The 27,378-nt window shown below is 42.5% G+C and overlaps 4 protein-coding genes across 4 annotated transcripts; all 4 read left to right on the plus strand.

Annotated features, from left to right (window-relative positions):
* The first annotated feature begins 1,433 nt into the window (after window positions 1–1,433).
* Window positions 1,434–17,208, plus strand: LOC128300497 (ionotropic receptor 75a). Its single transcript, XM_053036572.1, has 9 exons — window positions 1,434–1,730; window positions 14,930–15,253; window positions 15,328–15,461; window positions 15,536–15,706; window positions 15,775–16,219; window positions 16,346–16,552; window positions 16,639–16,724; window positions 16,810–16,949; window positions 17,108–17,208. The coding sequence occupies exons 1-9, from the start codon at window positions 1,434–1,436 to the stop codon at window positions 17,206–17,208; spliced, it is 1,905 nt and encodes a 634-aa protein (XP_052892532.1).
* A 2,156-nt stretch (window positions 17,209–19,364) lies between these two features.
* Window positions 19,365–19,903, plus strand: LOC128300503 (uncharacterized). The gene is made up of 3 exons (XM_053036583.1): window positions 19,365–19,537; window positions 19,626–19,765; window positions 19,824–19,903. Exons 1-3 carry the CDS (start codon window positions 19,365–19,367, stop codon window positions 19,901–19,903), a joined length of 393 nt encoding a protein of 130 aa, XP_052892543.1.
* A 3,008-nt stretch (window positions 19,904–22,911) lies between these two features.
* On the plus strand, window positions 22,912–24,294 carry LOC128304196 (methionine aminopeptidase 1D, mitochondrial). Its single transcript, XM_053041356.1, has 4 exons — window positions 22,912–23,049; window positions 23,116–23,338; window positions 23,400–23,853; window positions 23,915–24,294. Exons 1-4 carry the CDS (start codon window positions 22,964–22,966, stop codon window positions 24,109–24,111), a joined length of 960 nt encoding a protein of 319 aa, XP_052897316.1. The 5' UTR covers window positions 22,912–22,963; the 3' UTR covers window positions 24,112–24,294.
* Window positions 24,295–24,548: 254 nt separating this feature from the next.
* Window positions 24,549–26,491, plus strand: LOC128303152 (cilia- and flagella-associated protein 20). Its single transcript, XM_053040012.1, has 2 exons — window positions 24,549–24,892; window positions 25,611–26,491. The coding sequence occupies exons 1-2, from the start codon at window positions 24,617–24,619 to the stop codon at window positions 25,935–25,937; spliced, it is 603 nt and encodes a 200-aa protein (XP_052895972.1). The 5' UTR covers window positions 24,549–24,616; the 3' UTR covers window positions 25,938–26,491.
* The last annotated feature ends 887 nt before the right edge of the window (window positions 26,492–27,378 follow it).

Consider the following 27,378-nt stretch of genomic DNA (forward strand, 5'->3'; position numbering starts at 1 on the left):
TGTTTTAGAAAGTTGGTTTTGAACACTGTGATATTTTATTAAAAATACTAAGTTTAATTAATAATACTTTCATTGTTGATAAAAATCGCTTCGCATCATTTGCAATTAACAAAATAGTTGGAATAATTTGATTTAGTTTCCCTTGGTTGATCAAATATTATTTCGAATCAAAACTCCAAAGACTGTTAGACAATTTTTTATTGCGATTTGGAATGACGATAATGACAATAAGTTTGTGTAGATTTAATTTAAAATTAATATAATAACTCATCGATTGCTTTGAAGTCAATAATACATAGATGAAATAATTGATTTAAAAACGGATTCATAAACAAAGTAATATTCAATTTTACATTTTAGCCTAATTATTTGACCTTAACTGGGGAGTATTCTACAGAAAACTAAACATAATTTTATGATGTAATTACAACATAGATATTCAACTGCTTGTGTATAAAATGCTGACCAAAAATAGTATATGCCAAGTTTCTAATGTTTTCTGTTGGTTGATCTTTTGACAAAAGGTTTAAAAAAAATGATCAAAATTTACTAATACTATATAAATTAATATGATTACTGATTAATATATAAATATTAACCTTTCTTCTCGTAAAATATGACTTCCGTAAAAAGCAATACTGCTCCGTTAAATTTAAATACTCCGTAAATAAAATTGCTATTTAAACTTTGAAAAAAAAAAAAAATACCGGAATCAAAAGCCGCGGCTTTACAGAGCATTCTTTGCTGCTGTGCATAATCCGTAACGACATCCTGGTCCAGTTATCGCTAACAACGCTACTGGCTAATGACACATTCTATGGAGTGTTTAAATTATACTTCAAGCACACCTTGCGCGTGGCAGTTGCTGAAGAAAAAATACTAAAATATTTCCAGCATTGTGTGCAAGGTGTCCGTAAATTTGCTGCACTAATAAGCTTGCTGTAAGAGTTCAGTCGCCCTGTTCCCGCGGTCGTGTAGCCATGGAGGACGTTCAGTGTCCTGGACTGTCCACCGTCGCACAGCCATTGCGCAACAATGTATCGTGACGATCGGTCGTCATGGGGTTTGAGTGCCTATTTAAAAGGTGGGTACGCAAGCATCGAAAAAGATGAAATATACGACGAGGGCAACAGCGGGCAGGCATGGGCGAGCCATGAGGGCAGGGATGCTGGCTCAATACACTGTCTATAAATAAGTCAACGGATGAATTTAAATATATTAAAAAGCGCCCGGTACTTAATAGCAGAGGTGCACCGTGGATTGCAAGCACTGCTGATCATTTATGTAAGATGAGCACGGGAGCGCAAACACGAATCTCATGCGAAAAAAGTATGTATGAAACAAAAACAAAACCAAAAAAAAAACGCCGTACACATTGCTGCTAACCAACAACCGCCAATCGGCGGTACTATGGAAAGGAATAATTTACTCGAATGATCGTCCAGCACCAGCAGCAACAGCAGCAGCAGTGCATACGCACCAGCGCGGGACACGGGCAGCCTCACCTACATGATCATAACCCATCAGAGTTCGGTGGGACCCAGTACGCGACAACCGTCGCGACTATCGATGATGAGCCGAAGAACAAAGAAGCACAATTTATTTGTAATTATAGTTCAGCAGCTGCCTTGCCCACCCTTGGCCACGGTCTTTTGCCTCTGCGTGTCGCAGCGGCAAACTTCCTGTGCCTAGCCTACCCACGTCCCCGCATCGACGCATCTCGTCGGAGGGTGAGTGACGTTCAGGGTGAGCAGCACAGAAAAAGAACAAAACTTTGTAAAAAATTTAACACAAAAAACGGAATAAAATACGGGAGATTCAGCAAAAAAAAAAAAGGCAGGGAGGAAGAAACAAATAGGGAAACCGATGAACTCACGCTGAACAGCTGATGAAAGATTGCGTAAAACAGCGCCACATGCGGACCAGGGATGCACGGGTTATGATGCGAAACAAGCGCGACCCCAAAGGTGCCCCGGAGGCTTACAGGTAGGAGCGGAGCAGAGAAAAAAAATGTTTTACGAACCCATACGGGTGCTTTTCGGTTGGTCGGATTGAAGTGCGACCTTAACGTAGCCCACTAGAAGAATTGCTTGAATGGGTGATGGAGAGCGAAAGCGCAAAAGGGCGACCGAAAGGTGAATGAAGGCGATATGGAAGTTATTAAACGGCCGCTAGATCGCTGGAAGTGCTGAGGCAAACATTTTAACCGGAAAACGAATTTGGTTCAGATGTGCTAAGCTGATAGTTCGTAATAGTTGGTAGAAACAATTCGATCGTTAAGTTAAAATGAAAGAATTTAACCAAACAACCGATAGGCTGCAATATTAAGGGCCAAACTTCGGTATATCTGTAAAATCGTAAGCTTAACCAATATCGGAAACAGGTAGCTTAGTGGAAAGTCAACCCCTAGGCTGCATGGTGCTGTCCCGCTTTTGCAAAACCAAGACGAATCTCAACGATATATCGCAGCGAAAATTTAGAACGATGGGAAGCGATTTTATTTTTATTTTCCATTACGTCCTCTGCCCAACATCTACGAAGCATAGTTTTGCTGTTGTTGTTGATGGTTTTGTTTTACTATTTCATTCTCATTCTCGTTCATTCACATCTCCGGGCTTCCGGCTCGGGAGTCACCTTTGCTCGTATAATTTCGATACGAAGAATCGCCGTACCGTTGCTGTGTGAGTTTTCCCTTTGCGTGATGTTTCGTGCTTGGTGCTATGGTGAGCTCGGTTAGTTTTAGCATGAAGTTTATCTTCTTCAGCGTTACATTTTGATTCGTCATTTTTCCTGTGTCTTGCATGAGAAGCAAGCGGTTTGGTTTCAGTTCGAAATAGATCACATCCGTGCGGTGTGGTGCCAACTGTCACACAAATTCTAGGCTCCATCAGCCTACTTGGATCGTGGTTATATTTCGGCGAAAAGGTCATGATGTTACCGATGGAAGCATCGTTTATTCGCTCCCGCTTCGTAAAACTTTGCTCGGTTTTGTACGATGGAGCGAACGAATAACAAAATCAGATAATGCTCACGAAAGATGCAGCAATTCAATTCATTAAATTGTTTCGTACATAGCAAAGCAACAAGATGATTGTTTGGTTACATCAAAATTTCTATGCACACTTCCATAACTAGCCACATACTCTATTCGATAGTTAGCTTACCAGAGGCAAGGGCTCCGACATAACCACCGCAGACCGATATTCTACTGCCAGTTCGCTTATGCAATCGTCACAGCTAACTTTCTCAACAAATTTCCAAGATTCAATTGGGTGATATGGTTCGCTCCACCACGTGGGCACGGGTTTTCAAAAGCCACCGATCGTTACGATGACAGTGCGGGATCGCTCGCAATGCTATTTTACCCTTTTTGGCCTATCTTGTCTCGCCCTGTCCACCTGTTCCTCGACACAGCCAGCACCTGGTGGAAGGCTCGAACATCGTGCGGGCGCATTAGAATTCATTACCAGCCCGCGCTCAAATCCTCCATTTCCTTCTTGTGTGTTTTGCGCTTACCGAACACATTCATTAGGCAGACCTTAAGACTCTCACACACAACACAATATCACAGGTTCGTGGGGGGTTCGAAACAAAAAAAAAACGCGGTGGGAAAAACTAAAGCCGGTGGAATAATTTATTGATTGATCACTGCACGGGAAGTGGGAAGTGTATGTATGAGCCGGTGGATGGATTGCCGCCACTGCCTTGGTTTCCTTTGGCGGAAAACGACAATGTCGGGCAAAAGGCAAAAGCAAAAGATGGAGCAAACGGATGAGCGAACGAGCAACAAAAAAAAAAAAAGAACTAGAAGAGGATCTGGATAATTTACAAGTGTGCAGTGAATTTCCTTTATGCTTTACTTGAGCGCTACTTTGAATACCATCTGTCGAATGGCAGATGTACGGCCGGTGTGTGTTGGAACATGTAAATGATGAAACATTGTACTGCTGTTCAGCGATAATACCCCCGTTGCGATGATGAAAATCCCATACCACACAAACACAGAGTTCGTGATTGTTCTACGTACGTTTTGCGTACGCTCGGATCATAATTAGCGCTTACGATCCACAAGCATTCTTACTCAATAAAAATTCTACCGCGATCGTTCGCGTGTGATAACGAACTGCTCGAATATTTTGGATAAATTAACACATATGCTCTCTAGATACATCGCACAACGTCTGTGTTCTTGCAGATCATTAGAAATATGGAGAAGTCTTTTCGAGTTATTGTAAATGCCAGCGTCAATTGCTCAGCTTTTAAGTTATGACCACAAGAGGGTAAGTAACGCACTCAGATCTACATCATTCATCTCATACTGTACCACATTTAAAACAGTGAAGCCATCTTCGACACCGCTGAAGTGTTACATTTATCACTCGAGCCACTGTTACTCGAGCCACACTCGTGAGTATGATCCCAGTATGGAGATTATGCATTTCACGATCCATGGATTATCGTGTCGATAGTATTCGATATGATGGTTGTGTTTGTGGTTGTCCCCAGCTTGATAGTGGAAAATTGATTGGTTCGCTTCCTCTGCACCGATATCTCCTTCTGGCCACACAACATCTGATCACTCGAAGCCGATCGAGCGAAACGAAACTACGCATATAAACACACGCAAACAAACCTCAGTAGATTGGTACAAATATTGCAAAAAACCAGGGGGGGAGAAAAGGTAGCCACGGCACAAGAAATAAACTACATCGATCTTTGCGAACTCCAGATGAAACAAGGCTTCGTTTAGCCAGGCTTGCCAAGATCGGCAGTTGCCGATATGTCCGATCGCTCCGGTGCGGATATGTTGTCTTCATGGAGCTGTCCCATCGTTCATTCAATGCTGCGATCAAGTCGAGCGCGTTGTCGAAACGGCTAGACGGGGCATAAACACTGCAGTCCCCGCGTGTGCAGCTAGCAGTAGTAGGTAAAACCAAACCATCCAGCCAGCAGTTGCGAAACCAAACCACAAGGCTGAAGCTGATAGTCCGCGCAAGAGAAGAGGTAAAAAAATGCACGCCACATCCTCCCGCGTTCTGCAGCACAGTCAAGGACATTGATGGAGTGGGTTCCTTGTTGCATCGTTTGTTCGCGTTACGATGCGCCGGAACAACTAAAACCCTCTCGATAAGCTCCCAACGCTAGAAAGTGGTGGTAGAATTTAGGTTTTTGATTGATAGTAAACTGTCCATCACGGTGCAGCTATCTGATATATGAATTTGTAGGCAGATTACTCCGTTTGCTGTTGAAGCAGGCGATAAGCTTAACGCACTGAACTAAACCGTTTCCAGCGTTTGGCTGTATCTGGCCGGGCTGTATCTCGAGTGCTGTGATTATAATTTATTCATCATTAATCGTGCCCGCTGCTGCTCTAACGATAATTTGTTTCTTTTGCTGCTGCTGTTGCTGGTGGTGGTAAAACGCAACAGTTACATCTAATCGCAAAAATTTGTGATTTATGTAGCTGGCCAGTTTGTACGATAGCGTTTTTATCAGCTTCGAGCTCGTTTTTATGGTATTGCTTCGCTGCTGTGAACGAATTTTATATCGCGCTTCGTCCTGTTCGGCTGTTGAAGTCTTTCGATATAAATCGTTAAAACCATCATCAATTTAAGCGCGTGTCGCGCGTGTATATTAATGTGCATAATCAAAACGATTATTTTTATGCAAAGCCTTAAAAGCAACGTGGGAACATAATGTTAAACATCTGCAAAATGTCTTCCAAATTGAATTATTCACCACCAAATTGACATATAAGAGCTATGTTGCGAGAATAGCGCTGCTCTGAACCTTTGCCAATGAATCGCATTTGACGTTGACCGTTTCGTCATCGATAAATACGAAGTGCAAAAAAAAAAAACGGCGAACAAAACACATCGTTTGTGCACGGAAAAGCCTGGCATGCTAGGAGTGAGCGCCACGATCCGACCTGGTGCCGACGTTTTTCAACCATTATTCCACCGTATTCAATGGACATTATTTACGGTTTGTTTTGAAACCGATTCTTTACCGCCATGCACGTCATGACGGCGATTAGTCATCGTTGTTCTTCTTGTGCACTTGCTAACTATCGATGTTGTTACGGTATTGTACCCGCGGTTGGGTAGGTCGGCCGGTGTCGATTCCCCCACCAAAGCGCAAACGAAACAAGCTGTTGCTGGCACCCAACGGGCAGATCCACACGATGGTACGAAAAATCGTCTCATTGCCCTCGAATTGAGCACAGATCAGCAGCAAACAAAAACGTCGGATGAACAGTGGAATAAAAGTGGTGTGTAACGAATTTACATGGGTAGCAATGGGTGCTAGGAGAGCAACGTCTTAGAGATCACCAAATAGATTGTTAATGAAGTAGCGGTTATGGCCAGGGAAGCTACCAGGTTATTTGCTTGGTTGTAGGTTACAGACCGCCATCCGTGGAAAGCAACTGCCGAACCACAGGAGTGGCCTTTTTATTATAAACTTATTGCTAACATTTAAAGTCATTTTGTAGATAATTTCCGAACTTATGAATAACATTGAACTATTGCAACACGAAATTAAATGGTAACGATTTTAATATTTTAATAATTACTTGGTACTTACATGATACAACGTTCAAATAAGTTTGGAACACCTTTATCAAACAGCTCGCCGTACTGCTTTTCTGTTACCTCAATGAAGTTTTGAGAATGTTTCAGGTACTATAACGGGTACGGTTAAACTTTTGGGTGCATTCCGCTTCCTACTTAACAAGAAATATCTTCAAAAATTTGCACTTTTTTTTACAACACTAGTAGCACTCCGGCACCTTTGGTTAAATATCGGAACTCACTATCACAACGATCAATCACAAACAATTGTTGGTGACACCGAAGGCTGTGTATTTATCTGTAGCAAGAAATCGTTTCCTTCACAATGTTTAATGACCTGCAATATCGAAAAGCAGGATGGTTGGATTTTTTTTCCTGTGCGTAAATTCACATCGCGTAATTAAATAAAAATTATCTACCAAATGTTACATGAAATATGATACTAATTTTTAATATGCCTTTTGAATGTCTGGATGTCCGTGTACTCGAGATTTAAAAAAAAAAAACAATCTCCTTAAACTGCACAGTGTGTGTCGGAATGAGATTGGTAACATTCACAATTTATCCCGATGAAATTGAATCCATTTCTGCAAAGATGCACACCGTGTGTGAATAAGATAACAAGAGTGATGAAAGCAACGACAGCGTTGACAACAGCTACCACGCAGATCACGGATGATGGACGCGTCTGGTATGGAGTTTCTCAAACACGCTTGCCGAAGGTAACGGAAGTCCGTGATCAGATTAAGTTTTATATAAAATTCAGTGTTACTTGTGAAACATAATTATGTTTCAAAAAATATTCACACATTTTATAATGTATATCAGCTTCAATCAAAATATCAATAAAAAGGGTAAAGATGGTAAAATGTATCCAAGGAACATTACTTGGTTTTAACAATAATGTATAATAAATTATTCAAATATATTTCATGTAATGTGGTGGTTTCCAAATTGTATAATATTTTTACTCGGTTAAAAACATCACTTCCACTGAACGATGTAAGCTATAGACGGAGAGTTGTTTTGAACTGTAATAAGCACTGCACTCACTACTCACATTTAACAATTGTAACTGATGTCACTTAAAACATAACCAAAAGTAGAATTTTGTGGTACGTGTATTATGCACGTGTATTATCCGTTGCATTCACAGTTTCGATCACAAATCTATCACATACGGAATCTCCAACAAACAGGACAACAGGTTGTGTAGGAGTTTCTGGTTGAAAATATACACTCCCGTGCAGGAAACGTTGGAGACACAGTTAAATTAGATTGTACAATTTATCACTCTTTACCACTAGTGCTGCGCAGCTCTGCAGTATTTTTAACACCGTAAACTATTGGCAATCTGCACCACACGAACAACACGTTCCGTATTCTCACCGCTAGATTTTTCTCCACGCAACTTCGACACTCCAGGGCAAGAGCTCGCGCAAACACCTCCTTACGCATCGACGGATTGAGACCAAATGAATGCATGAATCGTCGTGTTCATTTATGAGAATCAACATACTTCACGGAGGTAGGGTTACTCGGCACCTTTTTCGAAAATGTAATTTTATTTTTAAAATATTGTGACATTATGTATTTTTTCACAATAGTTGAAGGTTTATTGTACGTAAATAATGGATCAGGTAATATTTTTTATCAAAATAAAATTATTTTTATTTAAAAATAAACAGCAAAAAAATATTTATTAAAAGTATTAATAAACAATTGGCTATTGCATGCATTTTCGCATGGAGATAACTGTAATGATTGAAGATTGAAATGATATTATTTTGTTTCAGAAGTAGTAAATTAAATTCATTTTCTCCGTTATTCGATGTTCCGTCGTTAAATACAATGCATAACTATGGGTTAACCAAAAAATACAAGGACAAAAATTCTGTTCTGTTGTAATGTGATTATTTTGAAACGTATCTTAAATGTATAAATCAGAAATTATCATCATTATCAGAAACTACAATTACAAAAATGTCTGTATGTACTATCTATCAATCAGTTTATATTAATGCTTTTCCATTTTCAGAAAAGCTTTTTTGCGATTTATTGCGAGCTAAGTTATCAGATTTTTGTCATCAAATTATCAGTCGAAGTTATCAGAGATTATCTAACACCTGTAATATTGCTTACTTAAATATAGCACATTGTTTTCATTTAACATAATTTTACAGCCAAAAGGACTGTGCCGTATTATTAAAAACATATTATTGACATAATTGATAACAGAAAAATAAATACAATGCCCATGTTACAAAGTTGATTCTCCATATTTAGTGAAAATATTTATAGAAGGTGTAGCAGCTGGTATAATTCCCATTGTATTCACAAGAAAATGGATATCAATGGAAGGATGTTAAGATTCTAATAAAATAGATTTTCCATCATTTTCGCTTGGTTTTCTTTTCGTGATGGAGTCGCCTGGTAGTAAAAATATGGTTTAATACTACTATTTAAAGGTTGCATAAAAGTTGATAAGTATATATAAATCAATAGAACTGTATGAAGCACATTTATACACATGAGTTAAATGTAGTATATTACACGGTCTAGTCTATCCTCTCAAATAGTCAATATCCGTTACTGTATAAGTGACCTGCATAACAAGGTAAGAACATTTAATTTCGGCATTTAGAGGAGATCAAATTCTAGGATAGTTAAGAGTACTTAACAGACATAACATAACTTTAAAGTAAATTTTGAACATTTATTTAGCTTTATATCCATAGTTTGGCTTGAGAATTACACGCGTTTTCTTTGATGATACATACTGCCATTGTAACTGTATTTTTTGATGGAATGGACTATAAACAACAAAACATTATTGCAAACCGGTTGAATTGCTACCGTCAAAAATATACAAAAAACATGGTTCAAAATATGGTTTTGTCATGATTTCACATAAAAATGAATGATTTAATGGTACGGTTGCACAACATTGTCTCTAAGTGTATGTAAATCTGCTCACTAATTCATATTATTTGTTGTCACTGGCGATCATGCATGCGCGGCAGCACTTCTTCTGGCCCCCTGTTTTTGCATGCCCTGTATAATATATGAAAATAAATTATACAGAAAGTGTCAGACCAACTGATGGCAGCGCGGTATGCACATTTCACTCTTCTGCACTCCCTGACCCGTCCCTTATCACGGGAAGTTATGTTTCTTCCTGCAACACGGAACGGTTTACAATTTCCGTTCGCCGCACATTATCGTGCGCCTGCCAGACAATCAGGTTAACACTCGCTGTGTCGCTTCCTTTTCGCCTAGACGAGCTGATCGACGAGCTGAATCCTGCTAGCATAAAATATCTAAAACATGTCCATCGGTACGCGGGTCGGGTCGGCATACGATGATAAACTCACTACCGTGCATCGTCTTGCCCTTATTGCGGTGCCGGAATCGCATCTACCACCGCACTCTTACCGATCGATATACACACCGCCTTCCCAGGGTGCGTTGCCTCCCGTCCCGATCCAGTCCACACGATAAACATCAATTCTCAAACGCACCGATCGTTTATCTCCGCATGATGTTTATTCATAATCAATTAATTCAATCAGTGCGCAGGCGCAACTATTCACGGTGGACAGCCGAAGTTATTATGTTTAGAGATGGCGTTTTGCCCGGCGTATCGGGTGCTCGGGATGGATTGCTTTTCTGCTTTTCCCAGTAGTGGCGACCGACTATGGGCACTGCTTCGTCTGCGCCGGTTTCACTTTAGATACGCTGGGCCTATTCTCCCTAGAGGCAAATTCTTTAGAAAATTCGCCAAGAGCCTCATCGTGCCATTCTGCAAAGCGTTGGCTGAATGATGATGATGATGCCGCGCGGTGGAACTGTGCTTGCCCTAGCAATCGATCGGGCATGGAAGCAAAAGCAAAAGCAAAAAAAAAACAGTAACACTTTACTAGCTGATGATGATGCCTGTTTGCTAGACTTGAATGCCATAGTGCAGAAAAAAAAGAGGCGAAGAACACAAACCCGAGACACCAACGGCGTTGGTGGTGAGGACTTCATCGAACGACAGACGACGATCGGTCGGTCTCCACGGAATAAGTGATTAGTGTTGCACAATTGTGCACGGTCGGTTGTCATTCGGTTGACGGTGGCGGCAATGCAAGGCCTCTTTTTTTTTCCTGCCCTGCTCCTGCAACACAACCCGTCCATCCTTCATGCGCTTTTTCTGCCTTTCTTCTGGCAACGCGGTACACATCACCGGGCCGATGGCAGCACCCACCATCGTCCTGCTGATCGAATTGGACACGGTGAGGTTTCCGAGGTGAGTTTTTCCACCGCTCGCAACCGCACCGGCAAAAATGAAGGTTGGAACGCGCACGGAGTAGTTCGTACATCATCACCGAGGCGAGCGATGTCGGCCTGAGGTAGCCTGTGAAGGTGTAATTCTCCGTTTATTGTCACAATTATAATTTATGATAAAAAAGTTATAGCTTTTAATATTACAGTACTCGCCAAACGGAGCCATCCGGGAGCGACGTTCGGCGGCGCATGAGAGCCTCCGCAAACACCGATGATGATCGTTGCGCCTGATCGGTGCATGCACGTGACGGGTGAGGTGGTGACGTTGGGACGTTTGGAGCATTTATTTTTCCTCCACTTTCGTGATGAGATGTATTGCTGCATGATAGTTTGTTGTTGTTGTTGTTGTTGCCGCTTTTCTCTGCATCGTTTTACCTTTCGTTCTCGCTTCCCCGACATAAATTCTTCCATCGGTTCGCCGGTGTGGCGGTGCTCCTTGCGGGTGTCGCTCGCTTGCGTTTAATAACTCACCCACCGTTCAATTGACCTATCATGATGTACCAGTCCCGGACCGTCAACACGGGGTTCGGGTTTTTGCATCGCTTTGCTTTCGTTTCCATCTCTCCTTTTTTTTTTTGTTGTCGCACTGTCTATCCTTCGAATGATAACATTAATGCTGCGTAAAATGATTGATTGCAATGATAAATTAAACATCGCCTCGGCTCAGACAAACTATGCGAGATTGATAGAGTAGTCGAAGCACCGTAAGCAAATTGTTCATCCATCCGCGGTATCGTCGTCTAGTAATCCTTCGAGAACTTGTGTGTTTTTTTTTTCCTTTCCCAGTTAGACTGGACCAGGTGCATTTGCCTAGCGGCTGCACCGGAAATCGAGTCTTGCTGCCCGAGGCAAACGTGAACTAGACTAATGTGTCCGCATGGTTGGGGTACAGCTTTGCTCGCCATTTTGTCCGATAATCGATTGATGTTTCGTTCGCTTTGTCGTAGCAGAATAGAGCTTAAGCATGCCATTAATAACTTCTATATGTATGGCGAATTTTTTTCGTAATAACAAACTATTATACACAGAACAAACTATTATTAACACAGAGTTATCGAAAGATGTGTTTTCGTTCAATCATCTTATCATATTGCGTGTAGGTAAGTAAGTTTCGTAGTATTTCGTCTAAAAATTACACAAAGGAATCTTAAAGGATTTTTGATCAAAGGAGAGAAACTTTTTCCCAACTTACCCCAATTTGTTATCTCTTTCGAATAAAATTTGTGCTTAGCACAGAATGCAAATAATTGACCGCAATTGACGACTTTTTAGCTGAAAGTTTGTTCAAAAAAGTATCGAAAATCGAATTGTTAAACCAACAAATATAACAAGCCAGATCTAGAATTCCTGCCCGTAGTGTACCGATCACCCAGTATTATTATTTAATGTGTACCAATTTGAAGTTGTGGTCGATCAACATCAAGAGAGGATCCTTCTTCGTTTGAAAAGTAAAAGATCCGTACGCAAAAAAATGTGAATGTTGGCCTATTGCTTGGTACCATATTCCGTTTCAATCCAATCACCGCATGATGGCACGTGTGCAGAAAAGAATGATACGAATGCACCATCAGGCAACGTCAGGCCCCGGTGGCACTACACACTTGACACAAATACTTTAGCGCAAATGGAACGGTATTAAAGGCTCGTAAAGGAATGTTGGCGTAGGAAACTGTTGTGCCACCCGCATGGCTGACGACCCGCCCGGTGGTGGGTTCGCAATTCTCCTGTTGCCAGCGCTATCAAAACCCTTTTTTTCTACTCTCCGTTTCCTTTAATTTCATCGCCGTGTAAAGATTAGGCCCCAGAAGCCGAAGGTACCGCTTTCCGGAACGATGCCTTTCCCAGACACAATGCCAGCAGTTATTTTCCCCGGCCCAGTGCGCCCGTGCGAACTGGGAAAATCACTCTCCCATAACCGTATTGAGAATGCGTCTGTGGCTTCTCATTTACACTAAATCGTCTGGCCGTGCCCTACAATTCGCCGGCACTCTGACCATCGTTACGCTACACGGTCCAGCCCGATGTCCACCGAGGTTTGGGTGCTGATACAGGGCTCCCCCGGCTGGATTGTTCTTGGAGCGGTGGTCTGTAATTTAACTTAGAAGATTTTTACTACCAGCATATTGTTTTTCACCCAACTCGTGGGATTCAGACAACTGACTGCAAAAAAGCAGAAAGAAAGCAAACTCTTTGTGAGCGCTTAATGATTTGCCACAACATTATAAAGCATGCGTTTGATTGTTTTCTTTTTTTAATAAAATGAGACAACCAATTATAAACAATACCATGCACCATGGTGATGCAAATTTCCGCTTATAAATGTTCGTACCTAGTTCTTACATCACATTACATTTGCATTTTTAATAGTGATCCACATACGGCAATGTTGCACCTCAATGTTCTTATGCGGCTATCTTGTCCTCCCCTCGGTCCCTGGCTCTATTGACTGCCATGTCAATCTTTTGCATATAATTATGTATAATGTCACATGGTAAAAAGTGGCCCCGCGCAACAGGCGAGCGTGGCGTGTAGGTTTTTGCGTAAAACTTCATCCACGATCCAGCAAACGATGAAACCAGCTAACAGCTCTCCACGGTGTCCGGTGTTGACGTTGGGGTTTCCAGCACGTCCGCTTCTGGTTTCTCAAGGTGACTACGGGTGTAAAATTGATCGAACGTCTCGCTTTTTCTCCTTCTCTCTCGTGCCAACCAGGGCAAAGCTGGCGTCAATGACACGAGGACTAGGTTTGAATGAAAACAAAGGATGTATAATAAAAATTATAATTTTATTATATTCACCACAAGGTGCATCCGCTCGGCGTGCACAACTGCACATGTGCTTGCGGTTTTTCGACTGGTGGGCACGATCAACCGGGGAGGAACGGGGACGCAACCGACCGGAGGAAAGGGTGGTATGAAAATGGTCAAGGTTGATGGTAGCAAAATTTCGAGCGGCATATGTGTCGTTGTGTACGCGTGCGAAGATATACACCCGATCCGACCGAACTGCATCGGTGTTTCTTGTGTGCTCCAGATCCGGGGACCACCACGATTAACCCTATAAGCGGTACAATTTTTGAACCGAGCGACATATCGAGAAGACAGAGGGGAGAAAAAACAATCTTGAACTGGTGGCGAAGAAAGATCACAAGCTCTTAACCAGGGCTAGGTATCGATTACCGCCATGGACCGGAAGGTCACGAGACGCTGTTGTTCCTTTTCGCTGCCGTATGCCATTCACAATTGCTCGAAAGGCTATTTCATCATTCGCGTGTACCATCATTATCCCATCCACAGCTGCATCTGGGCGAATGTGATGAGATGTGAGTACAGAGACGGGTTTCAAAACTGACTGACTGACGGTAAAGGAAGATTTCGGTAGTATAAAAGGTTTTTGCAGTACAATATTTATTATCCAACGTTTAGGACCATGAAAACAATTTTATAGTCCGAGAGCGTATTCGAGTTTAATATTCTCCAATTGGGTTCAATAAATTATCATGTATGTTTAAGCTGTCAATCATCAATCAATCCTAAGTAGCTGCCTCATTTGCTGACATATTGTACGACATGTAAGCAACAGCAAGAGACCATTCTCAGTTGTTCTCCCAGTGACATCAAGCAAATATGTGTCCAATCGTTTTAATACTGTCAACTTTTATGACGATATTTGTGGTAGCTGCGAGCTCATCCAATCGAGACCGATTCGTAGTGGATTTTCTAACTCTAAAACACTGCAAACACGCCATCGTTTTCGACTGTTTCGCCAACCATGGGTCGGCACTTGAACGGACATACGTTCTTAGAGCCGCTAATGCCAGAAGCATATCGCTTCGCTACATCGACCTAACTTCAGCCAACCAGGAGCACAATGTAACGACGATATTCACACCTCGCCAGTTCGCAAAGCTGTGTGCCGTGCTTGACTTCGCATGCCCGGGAGCACCGAAACTTCTCGCGGAGGTTATGGCGCGGATCGTATCGGAAGGTAATCTTCTCACCCTGGCCGATGATGCTTTATCTTTGTAGGTCTCCAAGCATCGCTACATGAACAACACCATCAGCTGGCTGTTGCTATCGCGAAACTCAACCGGGACGGTGCTACAGCAAACGCTCTGGAACACGGCCGGGATTCAAATGAACTCGGATCTGATTACGGCCGTTGAAACGGCCGACCACGGGGTGTTTAATGTGTTCGATATCTATTCGAAGGGGCGCCATCTCTGCAAAGATATCTACCAAACGTTGCTGGGCAGGTGGAGCAATGAAAGTGGCGTGCAGGTGACGGCCAACTATAGCGCGTACCGGATTCGGCAAAATTTCAACTTCCTGCAACTTCGTGGAGTTACCGTGGTTTGTATCCGTTCGTTTTTGGGATGTTGAATGGGTTGCTCCGGATGTTCAATTGTTGCTCCATTTTCCTGTAGATCGATCAAGCAAATGTTACATCCGAGCAGGTCGATCGTTTGCTGAGCGAACCCGGCCTTACCAAGGGTGTAGTGGCCTTCGTCAAGTATCATTACGCGCTGCTAGTTGTCTTGAGAGATTTTCACAATTTTACGTAAGCAATATGCGGACGAGAGTTCTTTACTATTCCAGCTATTAAAGAATACTATCGTTTTGGCTACTCTCTAGCATCAAATACCGTCCAACACGTGGCTGGGCAGGTCGACTACGGTCGGGCTACCGGCTAGGGCTGCTGGGAGTAGTGCAGCGTCACGAAACAGACGTAGCCGCCACCGGTATCATCATGCGATTGAGCCGTCAGCCGGAACTGGACACGATCCACTACAGCTGGGCGTTTGAGTAGGGCGTCCCAACTGCCAACCACCAGAACTCGCTAACTTAATCCGCACCGAACTATCTTTTTGCAGAACTGGTTTCATCTACAAAATCACACCGGACATCGGGAGCAAATCGGAAGGAAACGGTTTCGTTGCTCCATTTTCGCCATCTGTTTGGGTTGCCTTTCTGCTATCGCTCGCACTGTCGGTGGTGGTGCTCAAGTATCTGGCCCTGCTTTCCGCACGTTGCCTGCACCACCGGCATACGCGGGCTGCCACGATGGCGTACGTGCTGGACGTGATGTCGTGCGTCGCCCAGCAAGGTGTGCCGAACGTATCGCGGCTGGTGCCGTCGCGAGTCGCCGTCATAGTGCTGCTGGTCGCTAATTTGGTGCTGTACAACTACTACACCTCCACGGTGGTCAGCGGGCTGCTGAGTTCAAAGATGATTGGCCCGGAAAGCATCCCGCAAGTGATCGACAGTCCGCTCAAACTGTCCCTGACAGATACGGGCTATCATCGTATACTGCTCAGGGTGAGCATGCTAGTGCGCAAGATCACACACGATCAGATTATTGGCGCGTGGATTCTACTCTACCCACAAGCGTTCATCCGCAAGGGCTAATGATTCGTTCGTTTTTATTCCCGACTTCCCTTCCAGGAACAAACGCTGCCGTACAGCACACGCATGCATGAGCGGAAAGCTTTACCGCCACGATCGCCGGACGATTTGCCGCTGTTTACGGATGTTGAACATGCGGTGCCCTACCTCCGACGCGGCGGACACGTGCTGCACTGCGAGCTGACAGAAGTTTATCCCACGATCGCCAATCAGTTCACCGCCAATGAAATATGCGAGCTGCGCACGGTACCGGCCATTTATCAACCGCGGAACCGTTCCGATTCCGATTGATAAGCGTTCATCTCAACAAGACTGTCCTCTCTTCGTTGTAGGTGGAAGGATTGTACAGGTATGACATACGTGTGATGGGATTCGTGCTGCCCAAGCACAGCATGTACAGTGAGCTGTTCAAGATCACGTAAGCTAACAGTGTGTGACGACTAGCGCCTTTGTTTTACCTTTTACTTACTGCCCCCAAAAAAAAAAAACTCTCCCTCCCAAAGCCTAATGCGAGCACAGGAAACGGGCATCGTAAAGCGGATTTATAGGATCCACAAAATAGCAATGCCAATCTGCCAAGGAAGTGCAACGGTTTACTCGGTGGAACTGGCGGAGGTTTTGCTAGCGTTCATTATATTGGGAGGTTGTAAAAAAAAAACGCCAAAAAGACGCCGGTTGTGCATAGCTGTCAAACGGCCGCGAAGGCACCACTAGCCACGATGCTAATGGTTTGGATTTGTGACCCGTTTTTTTTATAAATTTCGTTTATTTCGTTTTCTCCCGCTTTTTGCTTTGTTGCAGTCGGTATCACACTATCGGGGTTAATTTATTTGGCGGAAAAACGAGAAAGCATTCGGCGGCGCACAATCGGACTCCGGAACCCGTTACGGCAGGAATACTAACACATTTTATCTTTAGTGTTTGTTTTCGATAAGATTTAGTAGGTAAATATTATGCCTTAAGCACAGCACCGATACGCTGGCAACGAGTTTAAAGGAGGGCCGATTTAAATTGCCCCACGTCAACTTCTAATTGTGATTGATAGGTTGAAGCACTGATTGCACATTAATTATTGAGTATAATGATGTCCATGTTGTTTGCTTTAAAGCGCAGGAGATTTTGAAATGATTTTCATTTCCTGTAAGTGTGTCTAACTATATAGAATTGTCATTATTTGTCTGGAAAATGTTAACATTTCTGCTATTTTTAATACTTTGTCCCCACCCAAATCGAGGCTTCAGTTTAGAAGAGCAAGTGTTGAAGGACGTTCTGTTATATCGCCATGCTAAACGCGTGTTTATAATGAGTTGCAGCGAAGGTAAGCGATGGTGGCGCAGAAAATTGTTTAAGAAATAATTATTTGTGTTTTTTTTTACAGAATTTTCTAACCTTACAAAGGAATTATTCAAAAATGGTATATACGTTCAATCCGTAAAACATACTTCGAATGCAACCTTCACTACGTTATCGTCTGCTTTATCAACATCGTCAGGATCGCTCACAATAATAGTTGATGTTGATAGCTGTCCTTTATTTCAAAACTATGACTACAAGGTTGTTAACAAGCATAGTTGACTATATCAATGAAGTAAATAATTATCTTCCCATGTAGAACTTATCCGAGGAGTATTTTGATGGATCTCGTACATGGATTTTTCTCGCAAACAAATATCAGTTGAAAAATCTTATCCAGGATGGGAAAAATATGTTATGTTTGCGATTTGATTCAGATGTGCTGTGGATACAGAAGGCTACAAACAATTCACTGTACCATATTATAGATTTGTATGGCATTAGCAACAAGCCTTGCGCACCGTTCCACACGGCTACCCTTGGACATTGGAGACAGGAGACGGGAACACACATAATAGCTGGATTTAGCAAAGTTAAGCTGAGAGCGAACTTTCATCAACTCCAGCTTCGTGGTTTACTATTGGTAGGTGGTATATCATTCTGACCAGCAAAACAGTCTGTATTGATGCGGTCTACTCTCCAGCCTTCTGCACCGGTTAGCGATTTAGTGATGACAAAATGGAACGAAAATTCCACACACCGAATGCTTGGACATGAAAAGTTTCATTTTGCAGTATTGAATTATTTACAGCAAGTGCATAACTTTTCGTAAGTATTGAGAATTCGTGTCCGTGTGCTGGATTAACATGAACTATGTTGTGACAAGCAATTCCTTTTCCAGGGTAAAATACGAGCAATCGAATGAGGATCTTCTGGAGCTTCTCCCAAACTTCGACGTCATCGGTTCGGGAATATTTCAAAGCTTACAACAGCAACCTCTGAGCGTTCAAATATTGCTTCAAGCTTGGATTTATAGGTGAGTGATCATAATTGATTTAAAAAATACAAAACTAACTATATTGTATCTCGGTAGGTTGGGTTTTGTATTTCGTCTTACACCCGAGCTGAATGGAGCGACGCAGGAGTATAATTACTTTTCACCCTTTACCAATACCACATGGTACAGTGCTGCTTCAATATTTGCTCTAGTACTCGTAGTGTTGCAAGGTATGTCCATTTTCCATAAGGAGCTTTCATCCTTCGCACCGAATCACTACTTGATCGATATGATCGGTGCGATTGCTCAGCAAGGAACAACGCAAACATCGGCGAAGCTGTCGGTACGAATAGTGCTTATTGCAGTGTTGGTAATGAATTTCCTGCTTTACAATTATTACTCGGCGTCCATCGTTGGTGAGCTGCTCAGTAGCACAAATCAGGGTCCGAAAACAATCGATCAACTAATTGAAGCTCCACTCTCAGTAGTGTTCAACAATGATTCATACAATCGGGCACTTGCCATGGTACGATGTTACTGTACTTAATTAATTGGCAAATCATAATGGTATTAATGTTTTATCAGACCTTTGACCACTTGCATACAACGGGCGGTGCACTTTTCGTTCGAACATTCGAAGATCTCGTAACCGCAGTTCGGCTTCTGAAACAGGGTGGGTTCGCTTTCCATTGCGAACTCAACGAAGTTTTCCGTGAGATAGCTGATCATTTCGATGCAAAAGAAATCTGCGAACTACGCACGGTAAGTATGAATATAATTCTTGTTTTACTGTACAAATTGCGTTTTAATTCCACAAATCCTTGGACAAAAACATCGACACTGCACCTGACCGATAAGATGGAAGGGCTGTACAGTGAGTTACGGTTAATGAGCTTCGTGTTGCCGAAGAAGAGCATGTACACAGAGCAGTTCAAATTAACGTGAGTATATGTATCCCATTTGGGAGATCGATAGTATGTTTGCCATAAGTTTAGACCTTTTTAAATGTTTATCATCTTATACTACCAGACTGACTAGAGCGACAGAGCTGGGAATAATAAGACGTCTTTTGAAGACGTACAATAACGAAATGCCAACCTGTCAGGAAGGATCTTTGGTACATCCGGTGGTGTTGAGAGGTGTCGCTATACCTTTCTTGGTGTTGGCCGGTAAAGTAATAGCCTCTGCACCTGTAGCACGGCTTATTCATTGATACTTACTTTCCAGGTGGGTTTGCTGCTGCCATAGTGATACTGGTACTGGAAAAGGCCTTCTACTCTATGCAAACAATGGGCATACTATCGTAAACTAGAAAAAAATTGAAGTGAATTCTGCACGCAGTTCATTATCACATCACTATGGCGGCAAGATTTTCCATCCATGACACTAAACTACTGCAGCTGATGCGTAACAGAGTTCCCTCCTACCGAAACCAGTTGTTGTGGGCTATATCTGTTCCGTTTTTAAAACTAGTTCAAAGTCTGCGTCGTAAAAAATGCACCCGATCACACACTATCATTGTACTCTCAATCTGGCACGGTGCAGTTTTGTGCATCGGGAGTAGTTGCTATTCTCATCGCCCAGTCATCAGCTGGATTGCCTGAACCACCAAGGAGCATTAAACGGTGGTCGCATCCGTTCGTCGCTAATTTCCAGCGTACATTTTTTCCGGACACGACACACATACACTGGAGGACAATAAAATCCGTCAGCTAACGGTGCTGGCAACCAGCTGGTTGCCGCCATCGTTCCCACCACGTTACATTTACAACGATCGCATCAGACACCAGCTTTGCGAGTAGCCAGTTGGCAAATATCAGTAGTTGTTAGCTTGTCGTTGATACTACGGGGAGAAACACGTTGGCAATGTCATAAAAAGTGTAAAGTCGTAGCCGGCATACAAGCTTGTCCGAAGCCAGAAACTATTTTTAAAAGAAGCGTTTAGATGATATGTTAAATGCTCACACGCGCAGCACGTTTTAATGGACTTTCACGGTTTTTGCAATAGAAATGTTAAGTAAATTATTTGACTGTCTGGTTGTTCAATAAAGTGTGTGTGCAATGAGCAAGCACGGGGGCCCCTGTTAACCCTCCGCAATGTTCCAAGCCCGGTCAATCAAAACACTTTCCAGCTCGCCACCACCACCGCCGATGATACGATAATAGTCTGGTTGACCTGCGCTACGCTACTCCCTGTGTATCCTGCGCGGGCGCTTCTACCACAATTGATCCACCTCCACCGGGTCGTCACGGTCCTAAAGCAGAAGACCATCCCCACGCGTTTCTCGCGTGCCTCCCACGTCCACCAACGTTGGCTGGATGCAGCTACATTGGCTCATTAAAAATGCAATAACGCGTTGATGAGCAAAGTGCAGAAATGTTGACCAACCATGGCTTATAATTAGTCCACGGACAGCGCACAGTCCAGCCGGATGCTCGTGGATGTTAGGTTAAACTAGGCCCAACCCATTCGCACTGCCCAGAATGATCGTCGTGACCGAACCGAAGACGGTGCGCGGTAAGAACCCGTAGCCCATTTCTACCACCATATGTGCCATCTTCAATGGGCCGCAAAGCTTCTGCTTACCCGGTACCGAGCGATGGCCACCGTTACCGCTGGTTCACTCGTAAAACTTTAGCTTAAAGCTCGGCAAAAACGATGCACGGTTCGTGATGCGCCACAGCGCACCATGAAACCGCTATCGATCAAAAGCTATAACGCGTGGAGGACAGTAATAATATAATTGTAATAATCAAGCGTAATAAACGAACTGCAGTAAGTAAAACATAATAATAAAGCGTAGAGTTTAGGATCTTGTGGATGGCAGCGAACGTGGCTGCAGCATTCAGCGTGCTCTTTGTCTGGCAATGATGCGTAACGCTCAAGTATTTCATTTACACCCGCGCCTAGCGCCTGTTCCAAGGCGAATAATGGCGGTAAACTAGTCTTGGAAAAACATTGGTTGCAATTTTATGACGATCATAAGATAGCTTTAATTTTTACTTCTCGTTCAAATGTTGAAACAAACGAATTTCGATAATTGAACAAATTGTAGTTCAACAACAAAAAAAAAAAAAACAACAAAACCTAAAAATTCTAACAACCCTATGGCCCTGCTAACTAATTCAAACCTACAGAGGTGTATAATAGATAGGTAACCGCTCTTTCGAAATAAAAAAATTACTAACCTTGAGTTAAGAGTCCATAACGACCAAGCTCAACATTATTGTAGAGCTGCTTGCTTGGGTGTTGGCTACCGGCCTTCCATAGTTTGAAGAAGCTTCTCCACTCAGAACACCCATTGCGACGATCGAAGCTGCATAGATCTATACGGAATCCACATAGCCTCTGTACTTAAGTACGCCTCTTACGCCTTTTGCGCCACGTTTGTGAGGAAAATGTTCAGAAGAAATTTTAGCCTCAAATATGTTGAAGGTCAGCTAATTGCACACTACAATTATGCGACAATCGACAACAATCGCTACAAGTTCATCAATAAACTCACCATTATGCAACGAGTGATACTTGTCAGCTTCCTGTAGCGCAATAATTCTTCCACGCTGCTCATATGCGGGAGATTTGCCACAAAGGCGTAGTTGTCTACAGGCTTATTTAATATTGATATTGAGAATACGCACAATGCCCTTGTATGAACACCCAACGATGCATATTTCAATGCGCATTTGACGATATCATTGAATTGGAAATTAGGGTTGTGAGGGCCAGGTGGCATGATAAGTTGACGGGATCAAAATCCCATCCGGACCAAGGACATGCAGCAAGGACGAACCATACGGCTACGTGGTAAAAAATTCTAGTAAGCCAGAAATGGCAGGCATGACTTAAGGATAATTTCGGGCAGCCCGATGAAGATGTTATCGCACAGTGTCAAGGAACAACTTTTCTTATAATTATGTTACGCACTGTACACAATCGTTTTATGTCCCAGTGTTGTGCATAGTGATGCAAATATGCAGTTTTGACAATCAAGGGAACGAAGTTGCATTTTGCAGAATCAGCTGTGCCTGACGTTTTGAAAAAAATATATACAGGGGTGGTCTGTAGATTCGGATTGCTTTTATTGCATATCATTTTAATATAATTTACTTCATATTTTTCAAGACTCTTTCAAAAGATGCACAGAAGTAAAGATACTTTTAACAATATCATCAATATTCCAATACGAACGATAAATCCAATTATTGTCATGACATTCCCCAAAATATGAAAAACGATCTTGAAAACCCCTGCACATATCAAAACAAAAATCGTACGTCATTTTGCATACTCGGCGGGATTGTTTTGAAGAGAGGAGTTGTGTTATGAATTAAGTTTCAAAGTTAATTAAAGTGCAACCACGTCCATAATGTTGCTTAAAACAAACATATTAAAACACGGTTGGCAAAGTTTGTGCAAATCTGGACATAGATCATTCTTTGGAAAGCAAAAATTGTAAACACTGCCCTCAGTGGTTTCAAGTTATTGTACGTAATCGTTCCATATTTTCTTTCGCCACAGATACGCTCTTGGAACGTGTAATCTTATCACCGAACTGGGCAACGTCGCCCCGGAACGACAGGTTCCAGAACACATTGCCAAACCTGCATACTATTTCATCCGGAATTCTCCGAGTTCTGGCGAGGGAGAGCCGGAAATAAAGTCAAGTGAGCAGATTGAGGGAATGAGACAAAGCTGTAAGCTTGCGGCAACAATTTTGAAAAATGCCTGTTTATTTGCAAAGGTTTGCATCTTTGCATGTTATTGTCGTGAGATGCCAATAATAATGTCTCGTTCCTTTGCAGGTTGGAGTGTCTACTGATGATATCGATGGGTTTGTGCACGAAGAAACCGTCAAGGCGAACGCATATCCTTCCCCTTTGCGCTATTTGGGTTTTCCCAAATCTGTATGCACGTCCGTAAACAATGTGGCGTGCCACGGGATACCGGATGACCGAAAATTGCTCGATGGGGATATTATCAACATAGACATCACGGTATTTTTCAATGGATACCATGGAGACTGTTCAAAGACCATACTGTTAGGCAATGTGGATGATCGGGGAAGGTATCTAGTGGAAAGCACTGAACGATGCTTAGCCGAAGCGATTCTTTGTTGCGGTCCCGGTCAACCGATCTGCGTGATTGGAAAATCTATAGAAAAATTCGCCAAGCGCAAGAAACTAACAGTAATGCCAGCGTTTGCTGGTCATGGCATAGGTAGCTACTTCCACGGACCACCAAATATTCTTCATTTCGGTAAGATGATTGATAAATTGGTCGTTTTTCTGATGCTAACTAAAAGTGTTTGGTATTTTAGATAATGATTACCCGGGTGTAATGATTCCTGGCATGACCTTTACCATTGAGCCAGTGCTTACACTAGGAACGTGTGAGGCTGAAGTACTTGAGGATGCGTGGACAGCTGTGTCCATTGATAATGCTCGTAGTGCTCAATTTGAACATACTGTACTCATAACGAATGAAGGTTGTGAAGTGTTAACGATGGCCAGTTAATGAAAAAGAATAATGTACAATAGTGACCAATAGAATAAGAATATAAAACGAACATATGTTTTCTTTCATTGGATGTACTCACAGTTAGATTATGCTGGTCTAGTCCTAATAACGTTCGACTTTTTGAAAACGTTTTTGTATTAAAAATGTCATAAAGCTGTAAGAATATTCTTTTACATCAACACTTTTATTTACCTTAACACATTTTATATAAACATGGCACGAATCATGTTCATAACAACAAGAATAAAACAAAATAACGCATTTTCATACCAACTGCGGAAAATGTTGGTTCCCAGCGCCCTTATTTTCGCCCGTCTTTTCGCCCCAACATTCGGAGCACGTTCGCCGTTGACAGCTTCGCGAACGCACTCCATCTATTGTAAACAAACTCCCGTCCCGTACAAAAAAACTCACTCCAATCAAAACAAGTGCCCGCCGTTTGCAGCAGTGCAGCCGCTGTTAGCCAAATTTTCGTGTACTTTTGGTGCCGATCGACTGAAAGATGTTTAAAAACACGTTTCAGTCTGGTTTTCTATCGATACTTTACAGTATCGGAAGCAAACCGCTCCAAATTTGGGACAAAAAAGTTCGCAATGGACACATCAAACGCATCACCGATCAGGACATTCAATCGTTGGTGCTGGAAATCATCGGAACGAACGTTAGCACCACGTACATAACGTGTCCGGCAGATCCAAAGAAGACGCTTGGCATTAAACTGCCCTTCCTGGTGATGATTATCAAAAATCTTAAGAAATACTTCACCTTCGAGGTTCAGGTAAGTGAGTGTGGCTTCATGTACCGGTAAAAGACAGTACATTAGCTAAAAAGGCGTCACATTCAATGAATTCCTTTTTGCGACATTTACCCAGGAAAGTGATAGGCCCATCCTAATCCTAACCTCCCATCCTGCAGACATGTGAAAGTTCAATGATTTTAACATAACAACGGGCAGTGTCGTTGGAATCATTCAGGCAACGGCAGAAAGTGTCGTGTCCGTTGCCAAAACAAACTAATCAGTTGCCTGCAGGAGAGGGTCCTTGTGCAGTATGGATAAAACGGTCCTTTATGATTTATTTTCTTCGTTCCAAGATGTTAGTGTATAAAATACCTAAAGTTGTATTTTAAAGATTGACGAAATATGTTGTAGACATTCAAAAATCGAAGTTGCCTGGGGTAATCGTTCAAATTGTCAGGTTCAAGAGGAACACTGCCCTCTTTCTGTCTGTTGCAACACAGTGGCAGGGCATTTCGCAAGAAGAAAATTGGGGTTTCTATTCCTTAAGTCACTCATTACCTTTCTTAGGTTGAAGGTGTTTTTTTGTTTTGTATACTTTCACTGCATTAATTGATTTTCTTTTCGCTAGGATTTTCCATTAGACTTCGGCTTATTTTCGTGTGGCATTGGTTAGAATGTAACCGCTTTGCTACCGCGAATCGAAACCTAATTTTTAAAACAGTTGTTGTGCTATTTATTCCTTCTGATGTGTTAACAGGTGTTGGACGACAAAAATGTCCGTCGTCGGTTTCGGGCCAGCAACTACCAGTCGACGACCCGCGTTAAACCCTTCATCTGTACCATGCCGATGCGGTTGGACGAGGGCTGGAATCAGATCCAGTTCAATCTGTCCGACTTCACGCGGCGTGCGTACGGTACCAACTACGTGGAAACGTTGCGCGTACAAATCCATGCCAACTGTCGAATACGGCGCGTATACTTCTCCGATCGACTCTACTCCGAGGACGAACTGCCGGCAGAGTTTAAACTGTTCCTGCCGATTCAAAAACCACAGTCGAAAGCAATCGCCCAGCAGGCTTGCTAACTTAGTGCAAGGTGAAGTTAGCTTTTATCATAAATTTGGAATGTTTTCTTAGGGCATTATAAATATAAAACAGTACCAAATTTATAGATTCCTCGTGAGGCAACGATGCAATGTTTTCTGCATAAATAACATGCCTTTGACTAAGATTTCTCTTGCAACTGTTTGTGTCGTTTAAATCAGAATATATAACATTTGAAACATTTTAAATTAAAAAAGATTTCAATGTGGCCTTACAGAACTTTTGAATGAAATTTTTAGAAGGAAACTTTTTCTATGATGCATTGTGTCTGGAGTAAAAACATTCATTAAGAAAAAGTGAAATTTCGCTAGAAATAAATCTTCAGTTCAAGTAGGAATTGAAGATTGGCAGTTAATACTATGTTAATTCATGTTTATTTTACATTGGTCGTGAGTCGTTTCCAAAGTACGGTGCTAATTGAACGGCAGAATACTTCTTACGCTACGGATTAGTACCATTAATTTGTACCAGAATACTTTTGAAGAACTACTAATTGGCGTTCGAAAGTATGTTTGCTTTAAAACGTTATCCTGGCAATAATTGACACACACAAGGTAAAAGTAAATATTAGTCTAGTAATAACTATTTATAAACATCAGACTTACTTTAGAGATACCACTGCCATCTATACTTAATGAGTGAACGAACCAAAAAATAAAAGATTGTATAATAAAATATCAAACTGCGTCAAGTATGTAAATTCGATTTGTTTTACGCCAACGTTTTAATTGCATTCAAATATTTCAATTAAACCCCGTCTCGTCCACAACAACACGTTGACTAATCACGAGAGCATGATCGATACACCCAGTTGCACCATTTTCTCTACCACTCGAGATTGGATTTGCACTCGAAGATTTTCATGAAAGTAGCATGAAACGACACACAGACAGATAATCCCACAAAAAAAAAAACCTCATCAGATTTGGAGCGTATCGGTGCGCGGTGTAAAGGGCCAGGCGATAGTTTGGCCTGCTAGGTGCCCCGACTGGTGGTAAAGCCGATGGTGCGAGGAAAATAAATTATCGCCCCCATTAACGGTGGGTGGAAATCCGTTTTGGCATGATTGGGGGTTTATTAATGACGATTGATCTTAATCTTTGCAGGTTTAGCTGCGCCACGCTGCAGGTATATTCGCGGGTTCTAGCTCGGGTTGTAACCGAGCGAGATGCGTACGCGTCGTAGCCCTTTTAGATACGGTTCGGCCATCGGTTTTCCCACCCCATTCGATGCTCGTTTGCAGGTGTGAGCGATTAACCGTTTCGCATCAGTTTGGGTGCAGTTGGTGGGTACGATGGGGGCCAAACAGGTGTATTAAGGTTTTGGAGCAACATACGGGCGGGAAAATCTAGGCATACGGGACCGCACGGTGGAACTCGGACTCGTGTGAAGAGTCATACACGCCGGATAGCCGGCACGAAG

The sequence above is a fragment of the Anopheles moucheti genome, chromosome 3 (assembly GCF_943734755.1).
Source record: "Anopheles moucheti chromosome 3, idAnoMoucSN_F20_07, whole genome shotgun sequence".
Lineage (NCBI taxonomy): Eukaryota > Metazoa > Arthropoda > Insecta > Diptera > Culicidae > Anopheles > Anopheles moucheti.

What these genes read in the sequence shown, in the direction of transcription:
- LOC128300503 (XM_053036583.1), top strand. Translation starts at nt 19,365, where the DNA reads ATGAATATAATTCTTGTTTTACTGTACAAATTGCGTTTTAATTCCACA. An exon ending in ACAGAGCAGTTCAAATTAAC is followed by an intron (nt 19,538 to 19,625) that starts GTGAGTATATGT and finishes TTATACTACCAG; the next exon opens with ACTGACTAGAGCGACAGAGC. An exon ending in ACCTTTCTTGGTGTTGGCCG is followed by an intron (nt 19,766 to 19,823) that starts GTAAAGTAATAG and finishes CTTACTTTCCAG; the next exon opens with GTGGGTTTGCTGCTGCCATA.
- LOC128300497 (XM_053036572.1), top strand. Translation starts at nt 1,434, where the DNA reads ATGATCGTCCAGCACCAGCAGCAACAGCAGCAGCAGTGCATACGCACC. An exon ending in CACTACAGCTGGGCGTTTGA is followed by an intron (nt 15,707 to 15,774) that starts GTAGGGCGTCCC and finishes ATCTTTTTGCAG; the next exon opens with AACTGGTTTCATCTACAAAA. An exon ending in AAATATGCGAGCTGCGCACG is followed by an intron (nt 16,553 to 16,638) that starts GTACCGGCCATT and finishes TCTTCGTTGTAG; the next exon opens with GTGGAAGGATTGTACAGGTA.
- LOC128304196 (XM_053041356.1), top strand. Translation starts at nt 22,964, where the DNA reads ATGTTGCTTAAAACAAACATATTAAAACACGGTTGGCAAAGTTTGTGC. An exon ending in TTCTTTGGAAAGCAAAAATT is followed by an intron (nt 23,050 to 23,115) that starts GTAAACACTGCC and finishes CTTTCGCCACAG; the next exon opens with ATACGCTCTTGGAACGTGTA. An exon ending in ATGCCTGTTTATTTGCAAAG is followed by an intron (nt 23,339 to 23,399) that starts GTTTGCATCTTT and finishes GTTCCTTTGCAG; the next exon opens with GTTGGAGTGTCTACTGATGA.
- LOC128303152 (XM_053040012.1), top strand. Translation starts at nt 24,617, where the DNA reads ATGTTTAAAAACACGTTTCAGTCTGGTTTTCTATCGATACTTTACAGT. An exon ending in ACTTCACCTTCGAGGTTCAG is followed by an intron (nt 24,893 to 25,610) that starts GTAAGTGAGTGT and finishes ATGTGTTAACAG; the next exon opens with GTGTTGGACGACAAAAATGT.